Raw genomic sequence first — 20,747 nt, forward strand, 5'->3', positions numbered from 1 at the left:
GGAGTTATTGGTTTGCATCATGAAAAGGAAGCAAAAAAAAACCCTCACAGTTTGTCAACTGTTACAACCATGGCTAATCAGCAACTGGTTAGTTACTTGCAGAGTATTGAAAATTATGAAACATTTTAGAAAAAGTTTGAAAAATGTGTTGAAAAAATATTTTTTTTTAAAAAAAATATTTCAGACTGCAGTTTTAGTCATAGGTTTTGCTTTTGTTTTGATCAGCTGCATCACAGCATCAAATGTATATTTAATTAGATTTGGTTTAGTGTCATCAATGTTGCAAGTGTCCAAGGAGTCAATGGGTGGATCATTATCTTTGTCCAAGGTTTTGTCACCAGCCCTCTACTCCAGTACAAACCCATGCCCCTCTATCACCCATTCTGTAAATTCCTTGCCTTAAGAAGAGGCCTATGCATGTGTCTCATCATTCCTCTAGGATTCTCCTACAGCCAGGCCATGGCCTAAGCAGAGGCATCCTCCTCGTAGGTTCAAAGGGGCGGAGGGGTGAGCGGGGCGATCAGTCCAGCTGGGGAGGATGGGTTGGAGCTGGATTCGGGGGACACCTCAAGGCCCTCCTCTCTGTAGTCGGGTGACAGGGGATGCTCTGGAGATTCGGCGTGGTCCGGGCGGTCGGCTCTGCTCTGCAGTATCTCCTCAGGAGTCTTCAGAAACCTGCAACAGAGGAAATAATGAACTGAACAAATGGTTGACAGACGAGGTCCTGTCACTGTGCCAGAGCGCAGCACATTCACTGGACAGACGGCCGTTTTGGAGATAACAGATCTAATCACCTTTGCATTCTAGCGGCCTTCAACCTTGATCAACAGCATGACATTTTTAGTATTGTTATGGTTGGCAGAGCTTCTGTCCTATTTTTGTTACTGAGTTTCTCTTTTGTAGTTTGTGTAGGAATGGTGAAGCACAGATGGAGCTGATGCTTAAGTGATAGATTAGTTTACAGTGATGTTTTTCTGTTTGTCACACCTTAGAAAATTTCCATTGTTTACAAATGGTCTCTCACTTCAGATGTGCCAACAATTAATTAATGCAACCTAATCACCTCAATTTAGGCTGTGACCAGATGACATTGTACTTATTGTGGATTCCACTGAAAGACATGTCAGTGCTTAAAAGTGTTTCATAGTGTTGAAAAAACCTTTTGGACAACAGATGAAAAAGATGTGAAACTGTATTCACCATTTATTTATGTCATGGCTGATTATTTCATTAGCCTGTGATACGTTGACCAATCTTTTAATCTGGAGTTTTGAGAGTTTTTTTTTAGTTTTGAGACAAGATATAATTTTATGAACAAGTTTTGATTCTTATGTCCCTTTGAAAGGGCTGAGAACACAGCACACATGTATCTATTACCAACTCACCGGAAAAGCAGTTTCTGCCCTGGCTCTTTCTTGATGATGTTGAGCTTGTAGTAGTGTCTGAGTGCCCGGGACATTTTCTCATAGGTCATGTTGACTCTGTTCTGTGAGCAAGGAGTTACAACACTGTCTGTTTATTTTCATTTGGGACAGACAGTTTGGCACAAAGATACAAAGATGTGGAACAAAAGGGCTAGACAATGATTTCCAACATGAAGTCCTCCTAATGGGACCAATGAAAGAAACAGAAGATGCCTATGAATGAACTAGATGTTCCACTGCATCCACTGTTCTCTGTACCAAGGTCGCTAACTTTTCTGTTACACCTTTCTGTAATTTTCTGTAATTACCCAGCTACCCTTTGTTTAATTAAACAAACTTAGCTATTTAGTCATATACCTGGTTCAGAACCTAGAGATGAAATTTCATTCAGTCCTGGTCTGGAAAGTCCTTACCTTGTGGTTCCCCCAAAGCCGGGCTAAGCCATTTGGGTCCACTACCCGGAAAACCATGGACTGCGGGTCCTCCCAACGGATGAAGGGCTCATAGCGCTGGTCGGATAGCAGCTGGTACACGTAGTCCCACAGCAGGCGGCAGTCTGTAGAGGGAGGAATGGCCCGTCCGTTTATCCTGGGTTTCCATTTACAGTTGGACTGACTCATAGTGTCATATTTCAATCTCAATCCTCAATGTGAATATATAATTTAATTTATCACATATACATATACTGTATGTGTGTGTGTGTGTGTGTGTGTGTGTGTGTGTGTGTGTGTGTGTGTGTGTGTGTGTGTGTGTGTGTGCATGTGTGTGTGTGTGTGTGTGTGTGTGTGTGTGTTTGTGTCTGTGAGTGGGTGTATTGCGCCCTCTGTTCCTCTTTCCTGAAGCAGTTTTTCCTTATTTCCCATATACCGTCATGGTTTTCGGCACTGTTCCCCTTGACATATGAAATGATTTTGTTTCTGTGACTCATGCGTCTGCAATTCAGGCACCAACTATTTCACCTCTTTCAAAATCTCTTAGATCTGTCACATTGCTGTAGGAACTTGCTTGTTAACAGATGTTAGCAGAAACATGAAACATTGCTAATTACTATCTCCTGCCCTTATGGTCATTATATTTTAAAATGTCGTTCGGCTTATTCAAAACTTTAAATTTCTAAGTATGACAATTCAGGCTATAAAATGTGTGAAATGAATAAAATGTAGACTAAATGAAAACCCCTATCTAATTTCCAGATGTGACCCAAGGGGACTCATAAAACATGTAGGTGGAGCTACAATTTGCTGTCAATCTCTCATGTGAACCAATGGGAAGACATTGCTGGTCATAGCAAAACAAATATAATTTGTTTAAATCAATAAGACATGGATAACTAATGGTAGCACCACTTATTTGTGAGGTTTGTGAAGTTGCTTAGTCCCATCTCTAATCCTCATAGATTCAGTGGGTTTCTACAGTCATGTGATCCCCATCATATCACCATACTTCACAAGACAAGATCATGAAAATGAAAATATGTACTATTATTTCACAATCATGACACAACAAATTTGTGGTACACAGCCCCAGTACCCACTCGAGCCAAAGAGCAAGAGATCCACTGACACGTTCGTCCCCCATTGCCGCTGTTGCCCGACTGTCAAACTTCGAGCAGGGGGAGATCGACATTACCTGCGATCTTGCCGTTGGCTTCGTTGGTCTGGGGGATGCTCATTGAGCTGGGGCTCTCCACCCTGTTGGAGAGGTTGAGCGGCTCGTCTTTGCAGCGGAGGGCTGCGGGCATGGGCATGCCCTGGCCGGACTGGCTGGTGATGTGCTGCGAGAGCAGGATGGGAGTCGAGTGCTGCGGCGGTTCTGCCAGTGGCTGGGCGGGATTTCTCTGGAAATCTGCGATGCCAAACGAAATGCCGGGTTTTTGCAACGAGAGCAACAAGAGAGGAAACTCAGGAAATTAAGTGTATGGTTTCAGCATTTCTGATCCTGGAGGGCAATAACTCACCAGGCTTTACAATGCCTATTTAACACTGTTTTTTTTAATGCTGTGACCATATTCACAAAAAAATACTGTTATAAGACTGGGGAAATGCACACTGCGACATGCTTGAGTTTGAAACTGACCTAAATGGATCTGTGGCAGGGAGAAGGCAAAATGAGGTGAGGGGTGTTCCCTCTGGTCTGGGTAGGGTTCACTGTGGGGCGCCATGCTACCAGGGTGAGCATTCACCTGGCACACAGGAACTGACCGGTAGGGTTGTCCACAGGGCACTGCCTGTCCTGTGAGAGAAAGGGGGGTAAGGGGAGAGAAAGAAGGAGAGAGAGAGAGAGAGAGAGAGCGAGAGAGAGACATATATGATTACATATAATAACTCCTATATATGAGACTATTGATTGTTCAGTGTTTATTCTTATTGGTGTTACCATCATAATTATCCATGTCACTGTTGTTACTGCTGTTTAACATCTACTGAAAGGTTTTTATTTTAACAACAACCACATTGACGGGGAACTTTTCACCTTACTTTCTAATATTCAATGACATGTAATTCTTTTAAATAACATTAATGTACGTGACCTTTCAAATTAGGCAGTGACAGTGGCGGATAGGGTTGCAGTGCAGGGTGGCAAGGTGCTCGGACTATGGGACAAAGTTTGCAAATCTGGTTCCAAAGTGAGCCATTGTACTCTCTAGCATACCTGTTAAGCAAATAAACACTGTAAATGATTCAGGATTTTTGTAACCTTACATAGCAGATAGAACTGCTCTTCATCCCAGCCGGCCCTTCCCCCCTGCATGACCTCTCCATCACCGTCGATGGCACCACAATACCATCCTCTCAGTCAGCAAAGAGCTTGGGCGTCATCCTCGACAGCAACCTGGACTTCAAGGAGTACATTGCTTGCACGTCACGGGCCTGCCGATTCCTCCTCCACAACATCAGGAGGATTTGTCCGTTCCTGACAACAGCTCCTTATCCAGGCCACAGTTCTCCCTCGACTGGACTACTGCAACGCTCTTCTCGCAGGCCTCCCAGCCTGCACCACCCAGCCTCTGCAGCTCATCCAGAACGCAGCTGCCCGACTAATCTTCAACCTCCCCAAATTCTCCCATGTTACTCCCCTGCTTAAATCCCTCCACTGGCTTCCTGTCGCTGCCAGGATCAGATTCAAGACCCTGACCCTCGCCTTCTCTGCAATCAACAGGACAGCCCCTACCTACCTCCAAGAACTCATCCAGCCCTACACACCAGCCTGACCCCTGCACTCAGCAGCAACTGGACGCCTCGCTCCTTGCATGGTCAAGGCAGGAGGTGCTCATTCTGCCAGACATCGGCGTTTCACCTACATCGCTCCCCAGTGGTGGAATGAACTCCCTGTCCTGCTACAGACAGCTCCTTCACCCCATTCCTTCAGACGGGGCCTGAAGACGCACCTCTTCAGACTCTACCTGGACTGACCCAGCACACAATTGCTGCCCCCCCCCCCCAATTAGTGCTGTCGTAAATTGCTGTGCTTTTTAAATTGTTCCTTGTTGCCGCCTTTACCCTGACGCTCATTGCGGCGTTTGAAGTTGTATAAGTTTGCTGTTTGAAGGTGTATCGTATTAGTTGCCCTATACGCTGCAGTTGTACAAATCTGTTAGTACTGTGTCCTCAAACAGACCTTGCTCTCAGCTGAGAGCTGAGAGCTCTCATTGTGGAGCTGTACACATCCTGTCCCTGTACTGTTGCTATACTTACTGTATGCACTTTTGTAAGTCGCTTTGGATAAAGCGTCTGCTAAATAAATAAATGGAAATGTAAATATATTCGGTGACACATCCGACTTTCTTAGAAGTTGCTATATGTTGCTCTCTCATGCTGGGGCCACATTATGCCTTGCTTTACTGGTTTGACATCTACAACAAAATGCGGCTAACTGCAGCACTGTGAGCAGTCCTGGCAGGCCTTTCCCCTGCATCTCCCCTGCCAGGAGCAGCTGAACCAGCTCTAACCAGCCACACCTGTTGGCACAGGTTTCTCTACCTAACACCGAGCCTGGAAAGCACCTAGCCATAAAACTGCACTGATACTTATCTGTAGGTCTGTGTGTGTGTGTGTGTGTGTGTGTGTGTGTGTGTGTGTGTGTGTGTGTGTGTGCACGCTTGCGTGTGTCTGTGTGTGCTTGTGGGTGTGTGCAGTGTGTGTATGTATGTGTGCAATGTGTGTGTATGTGTGTGGGTGTGTGCTGTGCATGTATATGTCTGTGTATGTGTGTGTGTGTACATACCGACATGCATATGTGTGCATGTGTGCCTGTGTGTGTGCGTGTATGTCTGCACTGTATGTGTGAGCAAGCATGTATGTGACTATGAGCATGTATGTGTGTGTGTGTCTGTGCATGGATCTAATGCTTTTTAGCTTTGTTTAGGTTATATATGAGACAATGTTATACAATAAACAAAATTGGGGCGGCAGTGTAGTATAGCGGTAAGGAGCAGGACTCATAACTGAAAGGCTGCTGGTTCAATTCCCTGCAGGAGCACTGCTGCTGTACCCTTGGGCCAGGTACTTAACCCAGAATTGCCTCAGTAAAATGTCCAGCTCTATAAATGGATAACATTGTAAAAACTGTAACTGATGTGAGTTGCTCTGGATAAGAGGAAATCATGATGATTGTTCATGGAATGAACAGTATGATTACACACTAGATACAGGCACTTTCACACAACAATAAATCAGCTGTTACAAATTAAGCTACTGACATTACACTAAACATTAGACTAAAAACATCAGCTTTGTATCAGCATTCTTTTTTTAACCGATATAAAACAAGACTGTAAGCCCTTGTGGTGGGCCCCGTCTCAGATTTCACTGAGAGGTATAAAGTTAATTTGCTTCTCTGGAGTGCTGCACTCGTCAGTTACAAGCAGATACAGGTCTGGATGTTTCCTCTGTGACCTCAGCTGACTCTCAGGAGACAGCGCACCAGGAAGTGCTCACATTTTTAATGGCACAGGCTTACAATAACTGTAAGCCTGGAAAATGACTTTGACAGAAAGAACTGCCTTAACTTCCTTTCTTCCTTTTGCAGCGTAAGTTCACAGCCACTATTTAAACACATAAACAATTAGGGCCTGAAGTTCATTAAAGATTGATTAGTGAGGATCCCGATGATTTTATAGCTTATAGCTTTTCATTTATTGGTAGTAAGTCTTGTAACATAATGTTTGTAACGGACAGCAAACAGTTTTACAAACAGGCTGTTCATTGAATAACATCTCTCTGCTTATTAGCCTGTTCCAGAAAGCACCAACTGGATCATTATGTTCTAAGTGTATTAAATAACTTGTACGCCGTAGTAAAACTGTCACACTGTGGTCATCTAGAGCAAGCTCAATGACATGGGCTGGAGAGGGCCAGGTAGAGTCTTGGCATGTCACCTGTACCTCCATTGGTCTCTCGGTTCTGGGGTGCATGGACGCTCTGTCTGTCCAGGGGTTTGGGCAGAGAGCTGCACACCATCGCCCTCCTCTGCTGTTTGACGTGCTGCAGTAGCTCGTACAGGACATCGCCTGCAAAAACAGGAATGGCTTCCTGGTGAGGTGTGTCTGAGTATGACGGAAGTGTGGTAAGCTTGCAGATTTGATACAGGGGGGTGTGGGTCAGTGCCCCTGTATGCTTGAGCAACGTGCTTAACCTGAATCATGTCAATAATTACCCAGCTGTATGAAGGGCATACAGCTGGGTAACGATCACTTACTTACAATGGCTTGCTTATATGCAATGGATAAATGGACAGTGTTATGATCAACATCTGGTATTATTAGCAAAATCACTTATTTTAGAAGCTGTTTATCAGTATGCAAATATTGTTTTTCTTGCATGATTTCCATTTCCCAAATTTTGAGGAACTAAAATGCAAAGCATATCTGTTTCCCATGAGCTGTTGTTCTGCACAAGTCTGCATTCGGTTTCAGCTGGCACACAGACATTAGTAATGCAGACTGTAAGTGATGTAACAGAAAACCCAAATTTGTTTTGAAGGGTTGATATAAAGCACATGACAACTTGCGCTTCAATATACTGAACAATACTATGACCTCTAAACTTGACTATGTAATCACTCTTTGAATGTATTACCATGAATATATTTAAAAGTGTTTGGGAATGGAAACCCATGATTCATGTGCCAGGAGGATGGCATTAAGAGGTGCTATTGTGAGCCTTGAGCTCTGGGGTGTGTTTAGTGGAATGGAAGGTGATTGCTTGCCTAAATCCACCACCATTCCACGCTTCAGCTTTGGATCATGAATCACAAGTCACCTTTTTGATATACAGCCTTAGAAATTCTTTGTTGTCCTTTGTAACTTCAAGAAATCCTTAAGGTAATTTCCTTGTTGTGACTCCCCTGTCTTGTTCAAGAAGTAAAAAGGTACGGTTCCACAGTGTGCTCAAACACAGTTCTGTGTGTTCACAACAGTGTTAACGTTTATTCAAAATGATATACAGTCACATTGTAAAAAAAATAAAACATTTTATACATGTGCTAAATATTCCAAACCCTACAATCAAATGAGGAAACTGGGTTAAATTTGTCATGGTATTGTCAACGTTGCTGGTTCCCAGATTTCTTCTGTTATTTGTGAATTTTAATGGGAGGTGCTTATACAAATGTCTTGGGAAATGCTGGGAAGCCGAAACATCATCAACTTTAACCCTGATTCCTCATTTGGTCTTGGTCTTTGGAATATACAGTGCATATGAGGAAAGACTATTTCTGCATTCTTTCTGTCTTTTTGAGCAAACATTGTTCTACTCACTGCAAACACAAACAGGTGCATATCTGTGGATCCTCCGTGTTGTTGTCATGTAAACCCATCCATGCTTCATGTTCACCCTCTCTTCCACTGTCATTGTGCTGAATTTCCCTTTTCTCCCCTCCCCCCCATCACGCCCAGATTCCCCCTCTCACCCGAGCTGGGGCAGCGGAGGCGGAAGTCCTCCTTGGTCAGGAGGCAGAGCGCTTTGCCATTCATCTCGAACTTGGACTGGTCCGTCCTGCGCAGGGAGTACTCCTTCTGTGCCCAGCGCAGCCAATGGCTAACGTCATCCTTCCCCCACAGCGAGGGGTTGATACCTGAAGGGACACGCACAGTACAATCAATCCCAATGGACGTATGGACATGGGATTATCACCAATTGTTTTTTTTTTTTAGGGAAACAAAATATAAGTAATATGAATGGGTACATGTATCGGTCCATGGCAGAGTTTTCCAACCCCGTTCTGAAATAAAAGTGTTGGCCCCTGTATGGCAGACATATACTGTTGTGGTAAGATTTACTAACCCCAAGGCTGCTGGTTAGGGCACTGCTGTGGTAGCCTTGAGCAAGGAAGGTGGTTAACCTATATTACTTCAGTAAATATCCACCAAATATGATATCTCCCATATATATATATATATATATATATATACATACATACATATATGCATAACCACACCATACAAAACGTCAAAGTCACGCTAAAGATACGCACGCAGTCTTCCAGGCAACTTGCAGAGCTCGTCATGCGAGCCGGGGTACAATGAGGCCACGGGGCTGCGAGGGACCATCAGCACCGGGGAACAAGCGGGAGGACTGCTTCTCCCCCCGGACTCCTGCTAAAGCCACATAGGAAAGAATACACAGAATTAACCTTAGACAATCGTACCAGTTTCGTTAAACATATGACTAAACTTCAACATCAATCAATCAACTTATGTTTTCGTTTTAACTGTCATTATGTGCAATTCATTGCTGTCATTTGCTCCATTTTATAACGCAATAGTTAAACAAAATAAAAATGAACGAGTTACTGAACATTCAACAAACACGTTATATTTGCTATTTTATTTAGCCTATTAAATGCTTTAAATGTTCAGTTAAATGTGTTTTAAAATAAAATTGGCGTCGAAAAGTAAATGTTTAATCTGTCTCATGTCACTTCTGCTCTGCCGCCAATAACTCCTTCTGTAACGTACTGTAACGTTATTGTTTTCATATTAAAAGCGAAAGCAATGTAAGCTACCTCTCTCCCGCTTTGGTTAGCAATGGTGGGATTGTTTATTCATTTTTTGTTTTTAAAACATAGAGCCGCTTGAAATGACAAACGAGACTTCCAAGAGACGTGCCTCCTTACGTTCAGTGGGAAATTTCGGTTTTACTTTAATATTCCTTTAACGTCCATGTCAGTTTTAACCGGACAAATATCAGTTTGCCCAAGTATAAATATATACAATAAACATTACAGTCGTTGTTTAAAAGCGAATGCAGCAACTTTGTGAACAGGCTTCGCGTTTCCTGGTTCATTTAACTGAACTTACCTTGATCAAAGGTGGCAGTGAGGAGCCGTCAGTCATGTTCCTTTACCTGAGATGGGAGAATAACACTTTTCCCAAATCCTGGTAATTTGCACTTGGCCAGTTTTGAATCCCCAAGAAGTTTCCACGTCACAGTTTACCAATTCGTCTTTGCTGTGGGGGCCGCGATATGAAATCGAAATGGAGACGACAATTTGATTACTTTCAGGATCGCTTGAAATATTTTAAGTATCCTTCCGGGAAATGAAAACGAAAGGGACCGGATCTGCTTATTGTATGTGCGTGGGGGTGTGTTAATGCAGCGAGAAGTGTGTGTCGGAGACGAAAAGCGAAACGGAGCTGCATAAGACACCAAGGTCAACTCATTAGACTGTCACGTTAGAAAATAAAAATGATTCACATATATAAGCACGTGTAAAATGCACTAATTAAAGGGATAAACACCTTAGTACATGGAAATCAATATGCATTGATATGAATGTGCAGTAACAGCTATGCCGTTGGAAACCACTTCTCTTTTAAAGTAATGCACTTGAATACACATGAAACACATAAATAAAAATAACTGCTGCTACTACTAGTAGTATTACTACAACAAAAATAACATTTTAATAATAATAATAATAATAATAATAATAATAATACTCTAGATTTTTTTGTTTCCCACGGAAAATTGGAATACTCTTTGAAATTGGATTATAGCTCATAATCCAATAGCTCATGTATCTTATAAGGATCCATAAAGACTAGGACTACACATCACCTGAACAGCTTCCTTCCCCAGGCTGTAATACTCTCAAATATTACATCCCATATCCGCCCCCTTTCCAGTTGCACACTTGCACTTTAATTGTCCATCCCACAGATCTCACAATGGAACTGTAAAACTGCAAAATTATTGCACAAATGTACATAACCAAAGGCATTGCAAAGTTTCTTTAATGGTATTGTATTCTATTGTATTTATTGTATTGTTTTGTATTGTATAGTTTTGTCTGCATTTATGTTTTCAATGTCGACACCTGCACCAAGAGACATTCCTTGTATCCTTGTATATTTGTACTTGGCGAATAAAAGTTCTGATGTTCTCTGATAAAATAAAAGTTCTGATTTTCACCCAAATACATCATTTTTTAAAAGCTTGCATCACTCCACCACCAACATAAATAAGGTTAAAGATGATAAAGTAAAGAAGGCTAAAAGCTTGAAGGTAGTTGGTGAGTCTATGGATGAGCAGATAAATGCACAACCAGAAGTGTGTCAGGACTCTATTACAAAACCGCCTGCATGATCACAGAAACTAAATGCCAGAATGTTGCATCAATACTAAACCAAATTAAGCCTTTAAAAATGTAGAGCCATGGTGCATTCTCATGTGCTTGATTGCTCTTTATAGCTAATTGATGATAAAAAACAAAGTGAAAGTGAGTGTGAATGAAACAATTCATTTCAGCATTTCAGTGTAAACCAGATTGTTGAAGGTGACCTGAAGTGAATGATGTGGTATTTTCTGTCTGATTTATCACATTACATTATGATGATAATAAGTTTATTATATTTGACAATATGTTAATGCTATTCCAGAGTACTTAAATATGCTCAATTCACTTGCACTCAAATGTCACTTGCCCATTGAAGGTGGCTATCTGTACAATTCTTACACGCTCAGCAGCCATAAATATCACAACTATAGATTCATTAGCAGACTTTTACAGACTGAGTTTTGTGGGTGATCCTCTGCTCTCTCAGGTTCTCAATTATTTTATTAAATTAAGTTTACATTGTGACATCTTCTGGACAAATCTAAAATGGCAGGGTCAAGTTCTTCTTCAGTGAAGGAATATTAAGACATTGGATGGCAAACTCGTGTAGGCGGGTCTTGCAACCTCGATCTTTGGACTTGGCAAACCCCAATTAGATAAAGGAGAGCTGATGCTTGGAGGAAAATTTAGAACAAAATGGCACTTGAAAACCACTACAACTCCAACTATAACAGCATTGTTGTTGGTTTTTGTAGATGTAGCCAGGTTTGACCATTGAGTGTATTTTTTTCTGTTCTTGACGGTCTTTCCAGGATACTGAAGGGTACTGACCTCGTTGCAGCTCACTTGAGTTTTTACTTTAATTTATTTAATTTATTGCTTTGCATACCTGTCTATTAAGATAACCTGTGTCTCTGAGAAATGCAGGTACTTAACTCCCAGAATATGTCAATATTGATAAGTTAAAAATTACAGCAGTTTCTCCGCCGAGTGAAGACCTCTGAATCATTTAACAATTAAGACTTGCTGTTTGATTCGGATCATCTGAAAATGTGCGATTTGTGTCAACAAATGAAATTATTCACTTTGCACTTGCAGTAATATCATACTTCTCCTTAACTTATGATGATACACTGCCAACATAAAATGTTTTATATTTGGCAAAGCTTTCTTTCAACTCTGTACTTAGCTAATTACTTTCCCAATGTCATCTTTGTTTTGTGGCAAGGTCAGTGATCGTAGCTATAGCATTACTGCAATGAAATCAGGATACCTTCCGTGGTGTGTAATGTGCATCTTGTCATATTTCAGGTTTATCTGTGGCAGTAATGTTGACCACAAAAATAGGCCAACAGCTGGGTCGCCCCACTAAGTCTGTGGCCGGATGGATAGTAAAAAAGGCTACCAGCTGGCACAACATGATGCTGGAGGAGAATGCTGTGAGGCTGTGCACAATCCAGCCGGATGACACTGTCCTGGAGGTGGGGTATGGGCTGGGCCTTGGGCTGGAGGCAGCTGCTCCCCTCGTTTTCGGCCCCAGGGGGAAGCTGATTGGAGTGGACTGTACAGAGTATATGTACAAGGTGGCCAGCAAGAGGATGAAGGACCACATTTCCACACTGCTATTGTACTCACTGGCAAGGTAACTTGAATGGCTCCATTAAACATTTAGCTGTAGCGATGGACAACACTTAAAAATGTTAGCCAAGTAACAGGTATGCTGTTGGAAACCACTTCTTTTTTCAAGTAATACACATTCAATACACATGAAATGCAAAAAAAAAAACAAAAAAAAACAAACAACAAAAAACAAAACAAAACCACTACTACAACTACAACTTCCACTACAACAACAACAATAATAATAATAATAATAATAATAATAATAATAATAATAATAATAATAATGATAATAATAATAATACACACATGCTGGCTTGCAATTACTTCTCTCTATATTGAATACTCTCTGAAATTTGGTTTTAGCTAATTTTGAACCAAATACATCCTTTTTTAAAGCTTACGTCATTCTGACGTCACAGTGAATAAGGATAAAGATGATAAAGAAGGCAAACGCTTGCAGATAGCTGGTGAGACTACAGATGGGACTACAAATAAATGCTCCACCAGATGTCAGGACTCTATTATAAAACTGCCTCCATGATCACAGGAACTAAATGCCAGAACTTTGCATCAATACTAAACCAAATTACGCCTGTAAAAATGTAGAGTCATAGTGCATTCTCATGCGTTTGACTGCTGTTCATGGCTAATTGATGGTAAAAGATAAAGTGAAAGTGAGTGTGAATGAAACATAGCTCTGTAATACAGTAAGTGACATTTTGTGCCCCTCATAATAAAGAGGTTCAGTGTAAATCAGATTGTTGAAAGACATGACCTGAAGTGACTGATGTGGTATTTTCTGTTTGATTTACCACAAAAACAGTACACATGACGAAAATAAGTTTATTAGATTTGACAACTTTGTGAATGCTATTCCAGTGCTTAAATATACTCATTTCATATTTCACATGCTCATTGAAGGTGGCTATCTGTACAGGGACGATTTCATTGCTTTACAGTGACGCAATTCTTATACGCCCAGTAGCCATACACGTCACAACTACAGATTCATTGGTTTTCTTTTACTGACTGACTGAGTTTTATTGGGTGACTCTCTGCTTTCCCAAGTCAAATTATGTCCCCCGCTTGTTAAAATTAGGTTTACATAGTGACATCTTCTGGACAAATCTAAAATGGCAGGGTCAAATCAAATGCTTCCGTGTGGGAATTTAAGACATTGGATGGCGAAAACGTGTAGGCGGGTCTTACGATTTAGTTCTTTGAACCCGTTTCATAAAGGAAAGTTGATCCTTGCTGGACAATGTTGAACAAAACGACACTTGAAAACCGCTACAACTGCAGCTAAACAGCGTTGTTATTGGTTTTTGAAAGACGTATCTGGGTGTGACCAGTGAGTGTCTTTTTTCTGTTCTTTACGGTCTTTCCAGAATACTGAAGGGTACTGACCTCGTTACCTCCTGTCTGGCGCTATCCGACAGTCGCATGTAAACTCTGTGGAGTGTTTCTTAAATCTGAGTGTTTACTTTAATTAATTTCATTTATAGTTTGCTTAGCTGTCCGCTCTGGAAACCCGTGTGTCTGAGAAACGCCTGCAGAATATGTCAATATTGATAAGTTGAAAGAACCGCAGTTTCTCTGCCAAGTGAAGACCTCCGTATGATTTAACGTTTAAAACTTTCTTCTTGATTCGGATCATATGAAAATGTGCGATTTGTGTCAACAGATGGAATTATTCGCCTTGTACTTGCAATTAAATAATATTTCTCCTTAAAGATACACATAGGCCTATGACAATAAACTACCAACACGAAATGTTTTATATTCAGCAAAGCTTTGTTTCAACTCCCTACTTAGCTGGCTACTTTCCAATATCATCTTTGTTTTGTGGTCATAGCTATTGCATTGCTGGAATTAAATTGTGATAACGTTTCCCTAGTGTATAATGTGCATCCTGTCATATTTCAGGTTTATCTGTAGCAGTAATGCTGGCCAACAGTTTAGGCCAACAGCTGGGTCGCCCCACTAACTCTGTAGCTGGATGGATGGTAAGCAAGCTCATCTTCTGGCGCAACAAGGTGCTGGAGGAGAATGCTGTGAGGCTGTGTGCAATCCAGCCGGATGACACTGTCCTGGAGGTGGGGTATGGGCCGGGCCTTGGGCTGGAGGCAGCTGCCCCCCTCATTTCCGGCCCCAGGGGGAAGCTGATTGGGGTGGACTATTCAGAGTATATGTACAAGGTAGCCAGCAAGAGGATGAAGGACCACATTTCCAGCGGGAAAGTGACCCTCCATCACGGCAATGTGGTGGCCATGCCTTTGCCCGATGGCAGCGTGGACAAGGTCTTCCATTGCAACTGCTACTACTTCTGGCCTGAACTGCGAGCAGGGACATCAGAAATACACAGGGTGATGAAACCAGGTAGGTTTCTTGGCTTCAGATCAACAGTCATAGTGTGAAAGCTTATCAGAGCTTGTGTGCTGGCAGAACAGAATCTGAAGAGCCTAGCAAGAGCGATGTTTGAATTTCTTCTGCTTTTTCAGCAGACATGCCCACTGTCTCCATGTTTAACATTCAGTTCTCAATTTGTGAGCATAAATACTTAAAACATCTAACTGTGCATATAAATGCTCTGGGTTGCCATAAACCTACTTAATTGTGGGGAAGCTGATTTTGCAAGTTAAAGCTGTAACCTTTTTGTGTGCATTGATCACCAAAAGGACATCATTTCCTCATCATTCTGGAAAAAAAAGAAATTGTGCCTGTGTTCTTCATTTTTTGTCTTTTTTAAACTTTTTAAAACTTTCTTTTTATATTCAACACAATTGGATTTTTTAATTTTAGATGCTCCATAGTTTTGTTTTATTCTGCTGGCAGGAGGTCTTATGGTGACAACCCTCACACTTCACCGAGTGGCCTACCTAGCATCCAAGGGGGTCATGCCAGGAGAGAATTGGCGTCCTGAGGCCTTCATTGAAGCCCTCCTAGCCACTGGATTCACAGACATTCGCTTGGAGGACAAGGCAGACAAAGGAACAACTTTTCAAGCCATTTTCGCCACTGCATCGAAGTGAATGATGACAGACTGTCCAGAATGGCAGTAAACAGTAAAAGATGGGCTTAGCATTCAAGGATATATTCATTGGTCATGTGATTCTGCAGCTTGATGAATGGTTATGCTTTCTGAAACAGCAATCAGTACAAACATGTATGACATCACAGAGTATTACATGTAAATGTTACGTGGTAGTCTTTGTTGTACCTGTAAAGATTCATAAGTGTAGCAATTATAAAATAAATCAAAGTCTATTTGGAATTTGTAAAGTTTATTTTTATTATCGAAAATCCCCTCTTTGATGCCATTGTCTTTGTAAAACAAATAAAAGCACACAAATATTTTCATGGCTTTGTGTATTTTTGTCCTTTTGGTCATGTAAGAGGATTTACATGAAGTTCTTAATTGCTTTTTAAATGTAAATATCACATATTAACCAACAAGCACAACTCCATTTTTCTAAACAGTCCCTAATTTGCTTATCTGATCTAAAAATCAAAATATGTGTAGAGATGTGGTGTAATGGTAAAGAGCAGGGTAACTGAAAAGTTATTTTGATTCCCTGGTGGGGCGCTGGTATTGTACTCTCTGGCAAGGTACTTAACCTGAATTGCTTCACTAAATATTTAGTTGTAGCAATGGACAACATTTAAAAATGTAAGCCTATATATGATCGCTTGGTAAGCAAATCTAAACATAGGTTTATCTGCTTAGCAGCTTAGCAGACCTTTTATTGTATATGACTACAGCATCCAGGATGCATGTCGACAGAGGCGGTCTGACGTCAACATAAATGTGAAAGAAGAGGGAGAATCAAACGTAGTGCGCGGTGTTTTTCTTCTAGGTCTGACCAGTTGTTACAAGGCTGCCCATTTCTGCATTACTTGAACATTTAAGGTATGTTTTAAAATATCTGTTTCCAAAGTTCACTTTTGGCTAAATACAAATGATTTGATTGACAGTAACTGGTTAGCCAGCTTGCTACTGTAGAACGAGCCCAATTTGAGCTAAACTGATTAGCGTCAACTAACGTTTTCTACGTCATAGCAAGTTTTATCCAACTAGTTAGTGTTACCTTCCGATCTAGCAATTTTGCCTTGCTAACTAGACACCATGCAAAATTATCAGACGATCGATGTTATTATGACAGTGCAGCCGGTATTCGTAGACGAGCTTCGCAAACTTCGTTGTCAACGCATGTAATGTTATCAAACTGGGCTTGTTTCAGGTTTAAATTCAAAATGCAGAGAAATAGCCGACTGAAGCGTGAGCTGCAGATGCTGAGCACGGAGCCGCCACCGGGAATCTCGTGCTGGCAGACCGAGGGTCAAATTGATGACCTAAGAGCCCGTAAGTGAATGGAGCACTTTGAGACTTTTTTTTATTGTTGCCTATTTTTTAACATGTCACACGCCTAAAGAAACACACTTGGCTTTCTGGCCAAATGCATTTCTGATGCATTTCACTGCGTCTGCGGCATTTTTTTTTTCCAGAAATTGTTGGGGGTGAGAATACACCCTATGAAGGTGGTCTCTTTTCACTGGAGATAAAGATTCCTGAAAGGTGAGGTTGAGTACATTGCAGAAAATGGGCCTCATATTTTAACTGTCTAACAAGAAAATAGGGTAACTTGCTAATCTTAGCCAGCTAACCTCACTGAATAAATGAGATGAATGTATCTATCTTTGTGTAAATCTCAAACCAGGCTTTGTAGTTTTTAATTTTCAAAAGAGCTACTGCCTGATATAATTGTTCACATCTTGTTCCACAATTTCAGCTTGTATACAATGTGGTCTTGAAGTGTTTTTTGAACGTGTTAAAAGATGTCATTTTTCCATAGGTATCCATTTGAGCCACCAAAAATGTGTTTCCTGACACCGATATACCATCCTAATATTGACAGTACTGGCCGCATTTGCCTTGACGCTCTTAAACTGCCACCCAAGGTATTACTGCATCAAAAGAAAATGCTGTATCTCCTGCACCAGTTACTGCCTGTACACATGACTGTACACTCCTTCTTTCCCCCACACTTAGTGTTCACTAACATGCCGTCTTGTTCATAATGGCTGAAGCAACGTGGAAGTGACCTTCACAAACTGAGTGCTCTTCACTTCTGCAGGGAGCCTGGAGGCCTTCACTGAACATCTCCACCGTGCTCACCTCCATCCAGTTGCTCATGGCCGAGCCCAACCCAGATGACCCCCTCATGGCTGACATTGTGAGTTCCTGTCAGCAGTCAGTATATCTCTACTCTGTGGCAGTCAAATTAAGTCTTTGACAGCTACAAACGCCACTGCTAGCATATAATAAAGTTAATTATATTTGGAGGTATGGGTAATTTGTTGCTACATGTCAAGTAGGAGAACATGGAGGTTAAAAAAATTACGTGTTTTGTTAAATGTTCAGTTAGTTCAAGCACCTGACCTGGAGTCTAGATATGGTATGCCTAGTAAACCTGGGATCACAGTCGTAGACACTTTGAAGCAATGCTAAATGTGCAGTATCGAACCTGATTCTGCTGGCGGATTTTTGTGTGAAGACTACTGCATTTTTGCTATCATAGGATTTTCTGTGCATTTTTCCATTCCAGGACCAATGCTCTATAGATGCTGCCTAAGGCTATTGATTCAAACTTGCATTTGCAGTTCTATATCCTGTATCTACCTCCTACATCTAAATCTTTATCCAGAGTTTCCACTAAAAGTTCTACACCTTTAAATATTAACAACAGAGTAATGAGGTTTAGAAGCACTGGTAGTTATTACTGTGTGCTCTGCCTTATAAATGGGAATCTGGGGCAAGCTCATATGAAACCATGTTTTGAGTAGCCACTGACTTTAAATGCTTATTCCCTCAGTCCTTTGAATACAAGTATAACAAGCAGGTGTACCTGGAGAAGGCAAAGAGGTGGACTGAGAAGCATGCCATTCAGCGGAACAAGGTAAGTTGTCAAAGAGTGATATAGGCTGTATTCACAAGTGATCTGTTTCAAATAAAATAAATTGATATAGAAGCATTTATGAAATGGTTTCTTCTACCACAAGAGGGCATTGTGTGTCCATTATTATGAATTGTTTAGTCAAGGGTCTCCAAAATTTAGTCTTTAGGCCCACTCTTGTTTTTTAATTTTATTTTTTTTTGTTTTTGAAAATGTACATGCAAGCCCACAACAAATTTAAGGTTTTGCTGGGTACTATTTGCTTTTTCTCTGAACTGTTTTCTGTTGGTAGGGTTTCTGCCACAATAACCAGACATTCACACTTTCAGAATGTACTCCAGTCTGATCACAACCTTCTTTCTAAAATTCTGCATGTTACCCTGGATGTGTGCATCAGTCAAATAGGTTTACAGTTATTGCCACACAGCACAAACATTAATGTGATAGTTAAAATAATAGATATTCAGTTATCTTTTGAGAACTTCCATAGCTTTCCAAAATTAATTTAATCATGAGTCATAAATTTACAAAACATTAGGCTGTGAAATGCATAATGCTTTATCTTGAATGCTTTTGGGGTTTTTCTTATGTGTAAATTAATTACATTAGTTCAATGTGAAGAGAAGTTATATTCATATGACTAGTTCTGCAAAGAAACAGGAGACCAGGAGTGGCAGGGACAAAGTGCATGTGCTTAAAAGTGCATTTTCATGCATTTTTGTGGATACTTGTTAACTATTCAGCTAGTTAATAACTGGTTAACTTATTAGCTACTCAAAAGGGTAGCTTTGAGCTAGTAGTAGTAGTAGTAGTGAGCATTGGTTGTTGAAACTGATCTTAAAGGGATCTTGTTTGTGAAATGTTCCTGGCTTTGCTAGCTAGTTACTTTGCATTTGTTACGATGGCTATCCAGTTACTTCAGAGGTCACAGAAAACCAGATTCTGCTCCATTCTGCTTTCAGATGACTTTTGGTCAGTGGTGTCAGTTGTGGGATATTCAGTGTTCCTCTGTCTTCTCTGAAGGGCTTTGAAGAGACTAAGGAAAACATAGCTGAAGACAAGCTGGAGAAAGCACTGCCAATGTGCCGCAAAAGGGAAGCACACAATTCAGAAGAGCGGCAGGACGATTCAAAAAAGGCTTGCTTCTGACTCAAGCTGCTTATTTTGTTATTTTGACTGTTATGATTTTGTAATGTCCCATCGTAATTTCTCTATATTTTTATTGTAGAAATATATTCTATAATCTATTGTGATTTGTTAGGTCTACTCTACTTTCACATGTACTTTTTTTGCTTGTTTTAAATATACAGTATTAAAATTTATTTGAACTTTTCTTCATTTGTTTTTTGTCATCACTGTTATATTTATGCCTATATCTCAATTTCTGTACTTAGTACTGGCTTATATATCACTTTCAAATTCACTAAGTATAACATTGTTCTCTTGTTTGACCATTTGAAACAGTTTTTGATACTTCCAAGGTTTTGATTAGAAACAGCAATGAAGTCTCAGAGAACAAGAAAGAGCAACTTCCAAAGATGTTTCTCATCATTTGATGTGTGTTTTATGGTTCCATATTGTAGAAGTAAATTACTTCTTTCAACATCTCTCATCAGTACAGAGACGGGGTCTGCAGTCTTGGTTTAAATCAGCGTACTGTCCTTTCATCCACTACAAGCATTTAAAGTTGAGATAAGTGTAGATATTGGTTATCAGCCTTTGTGACATATTTAGCTACTCATGTTTTGGTTGGATGCTATCAAAAGGTTTACCAAAACTGGGCAAACATTTTGCTCAGGTATTTCCACATTGACCTTTGGAAAATACATTTAGTAAAAGATGAGATCCCAACACTCTTCATTAAAAGTGGTTATTGACAGGGTAAACATTACCAATTATATATGTATTCGTTTCCCACACACCCTTTACTTTGGTCAGGGGAAGATTTAAGAAGCTGTGCCATGCTGTTAATCCATGAACAGGGAAACATGACATGAGTGTGTGCTGGGCATGTTAGACGATGGTAGACCACTATTGGTTGTACCGCCTCAAGTTTTCAATAAGGAAAATGGGATGTCTAGGATTTTGTAATACTGCCCTCTCACTGTCAAGACATTAACAAGATTGAGCCATGTTTCCCACTAGTGTGCTTGGCTTTGTGACAGACACTCTGCAATATCATTCACCC

At 40.8% G+C, this 20,747-nt stretch overlaps 3 protein-coding genes across 4 annotated transcripts; 2 read left to right on the top strand and 1 right to left on the bottom strand.

Moving 5' to 3' along the window:
- Window positions 1–265: 265 nt before the first annotated feature.
- Window positions 266–10,064, bottom strand: etv7 (ETS variant transcription factor 7). Of its 2 annotated transcripts, none has more exons than XM_036534149.1 (9): window positions 9,724–10,064; window positions 8,898–9,018; window positions 8,334–8,498; window positions 6,808–6,933; window positions 3,501–3,656; window positions 3,054–3,269; window positions 1,838–1,980; window positions 1,386–1,486; window positions 266–675 (listed from the first exon to the last, which is right to left on the bottom strand). In XM_036534149.1, the coding sequence occupies exons 1-9, from the start codon at window positions 9,757–9,759 to the stop codon at window positions 492–494; spliced, it is 1,248 nt and encodes a 415-aa protein (XP_036390042.1). In that variant the 5' UTR covers window positions 9,760–10,064; the 3' UTR covers window positions 266–491. The 2 variants fall into 2 exon arrangements, with proteins under 2 accessions (XP_036390042.1, XP_036390041.1); XM_036534148.1 differs by having other exon boundaries at window positions 8,898–9,021.
- Window positions 10,065–13,826: 3,762 nt separating this feature from the next.
- zgc:194242 (uncharacterized protein LOC100005854 homolog) lies at window positions 13,827–15,959 on the top strand. The gene is made up of 3 exons (XM_036534325.1): window positions 13,827–13,956; window positions 14,532–14,984; window positions 15,441–15,959. The coding sequence occupies exons 2-3, from the start codon at window positions 14,549–14,551 to the stop codon at window positions 15,635–15,637; spliced, it is 633 nt and encodes a 210-aa protein (XP_036390218.1). The 5' UTR covers window positions 13,827–13,956; window positions 14,532–14,548; the 3' UTR covers window positions 15,638–15,959.
- A 900-nt stretch (window positions 15,960–16,859) lies between these two features.
- ube2t (ubiquitin-conjugating enzyme E2T (putative)) lies at window positions 16,860–19,708 on the top strand. Its single transcript, XM_036532844.1, has 6 exons — window positions 16,860–16,968; window positions 17,112–17,181; window positions 17,459–17,564; window positions 17,741–17,839; window positions 18,479–18,562; window positions 19,583–19,708. Exons 1-6 carry the CDS (start codon window positions 16,860–16,862, stop codon window positions 19,706–19,708), a joined length of 594 nt encoding a protein of 197 aa, XP_036388737.1.
- Window positions 19,709–20,747: the final 1,039 nt, after the last annotated feature.

This window comes from Megalops cyprinoides, chromosome 7, assembly GCF_013368585.1.
Source record: "Megalops cyprinoides isolate fMegCyp1 chromosome 7, fMegCyp1.pri, whole genome shotgun sequence".
NCBI lineage: Eukaryota > Metazoa > Chordata > Actinopteri > Elopiformes > Megalopidae > Megalops > Megalops cyprinoides.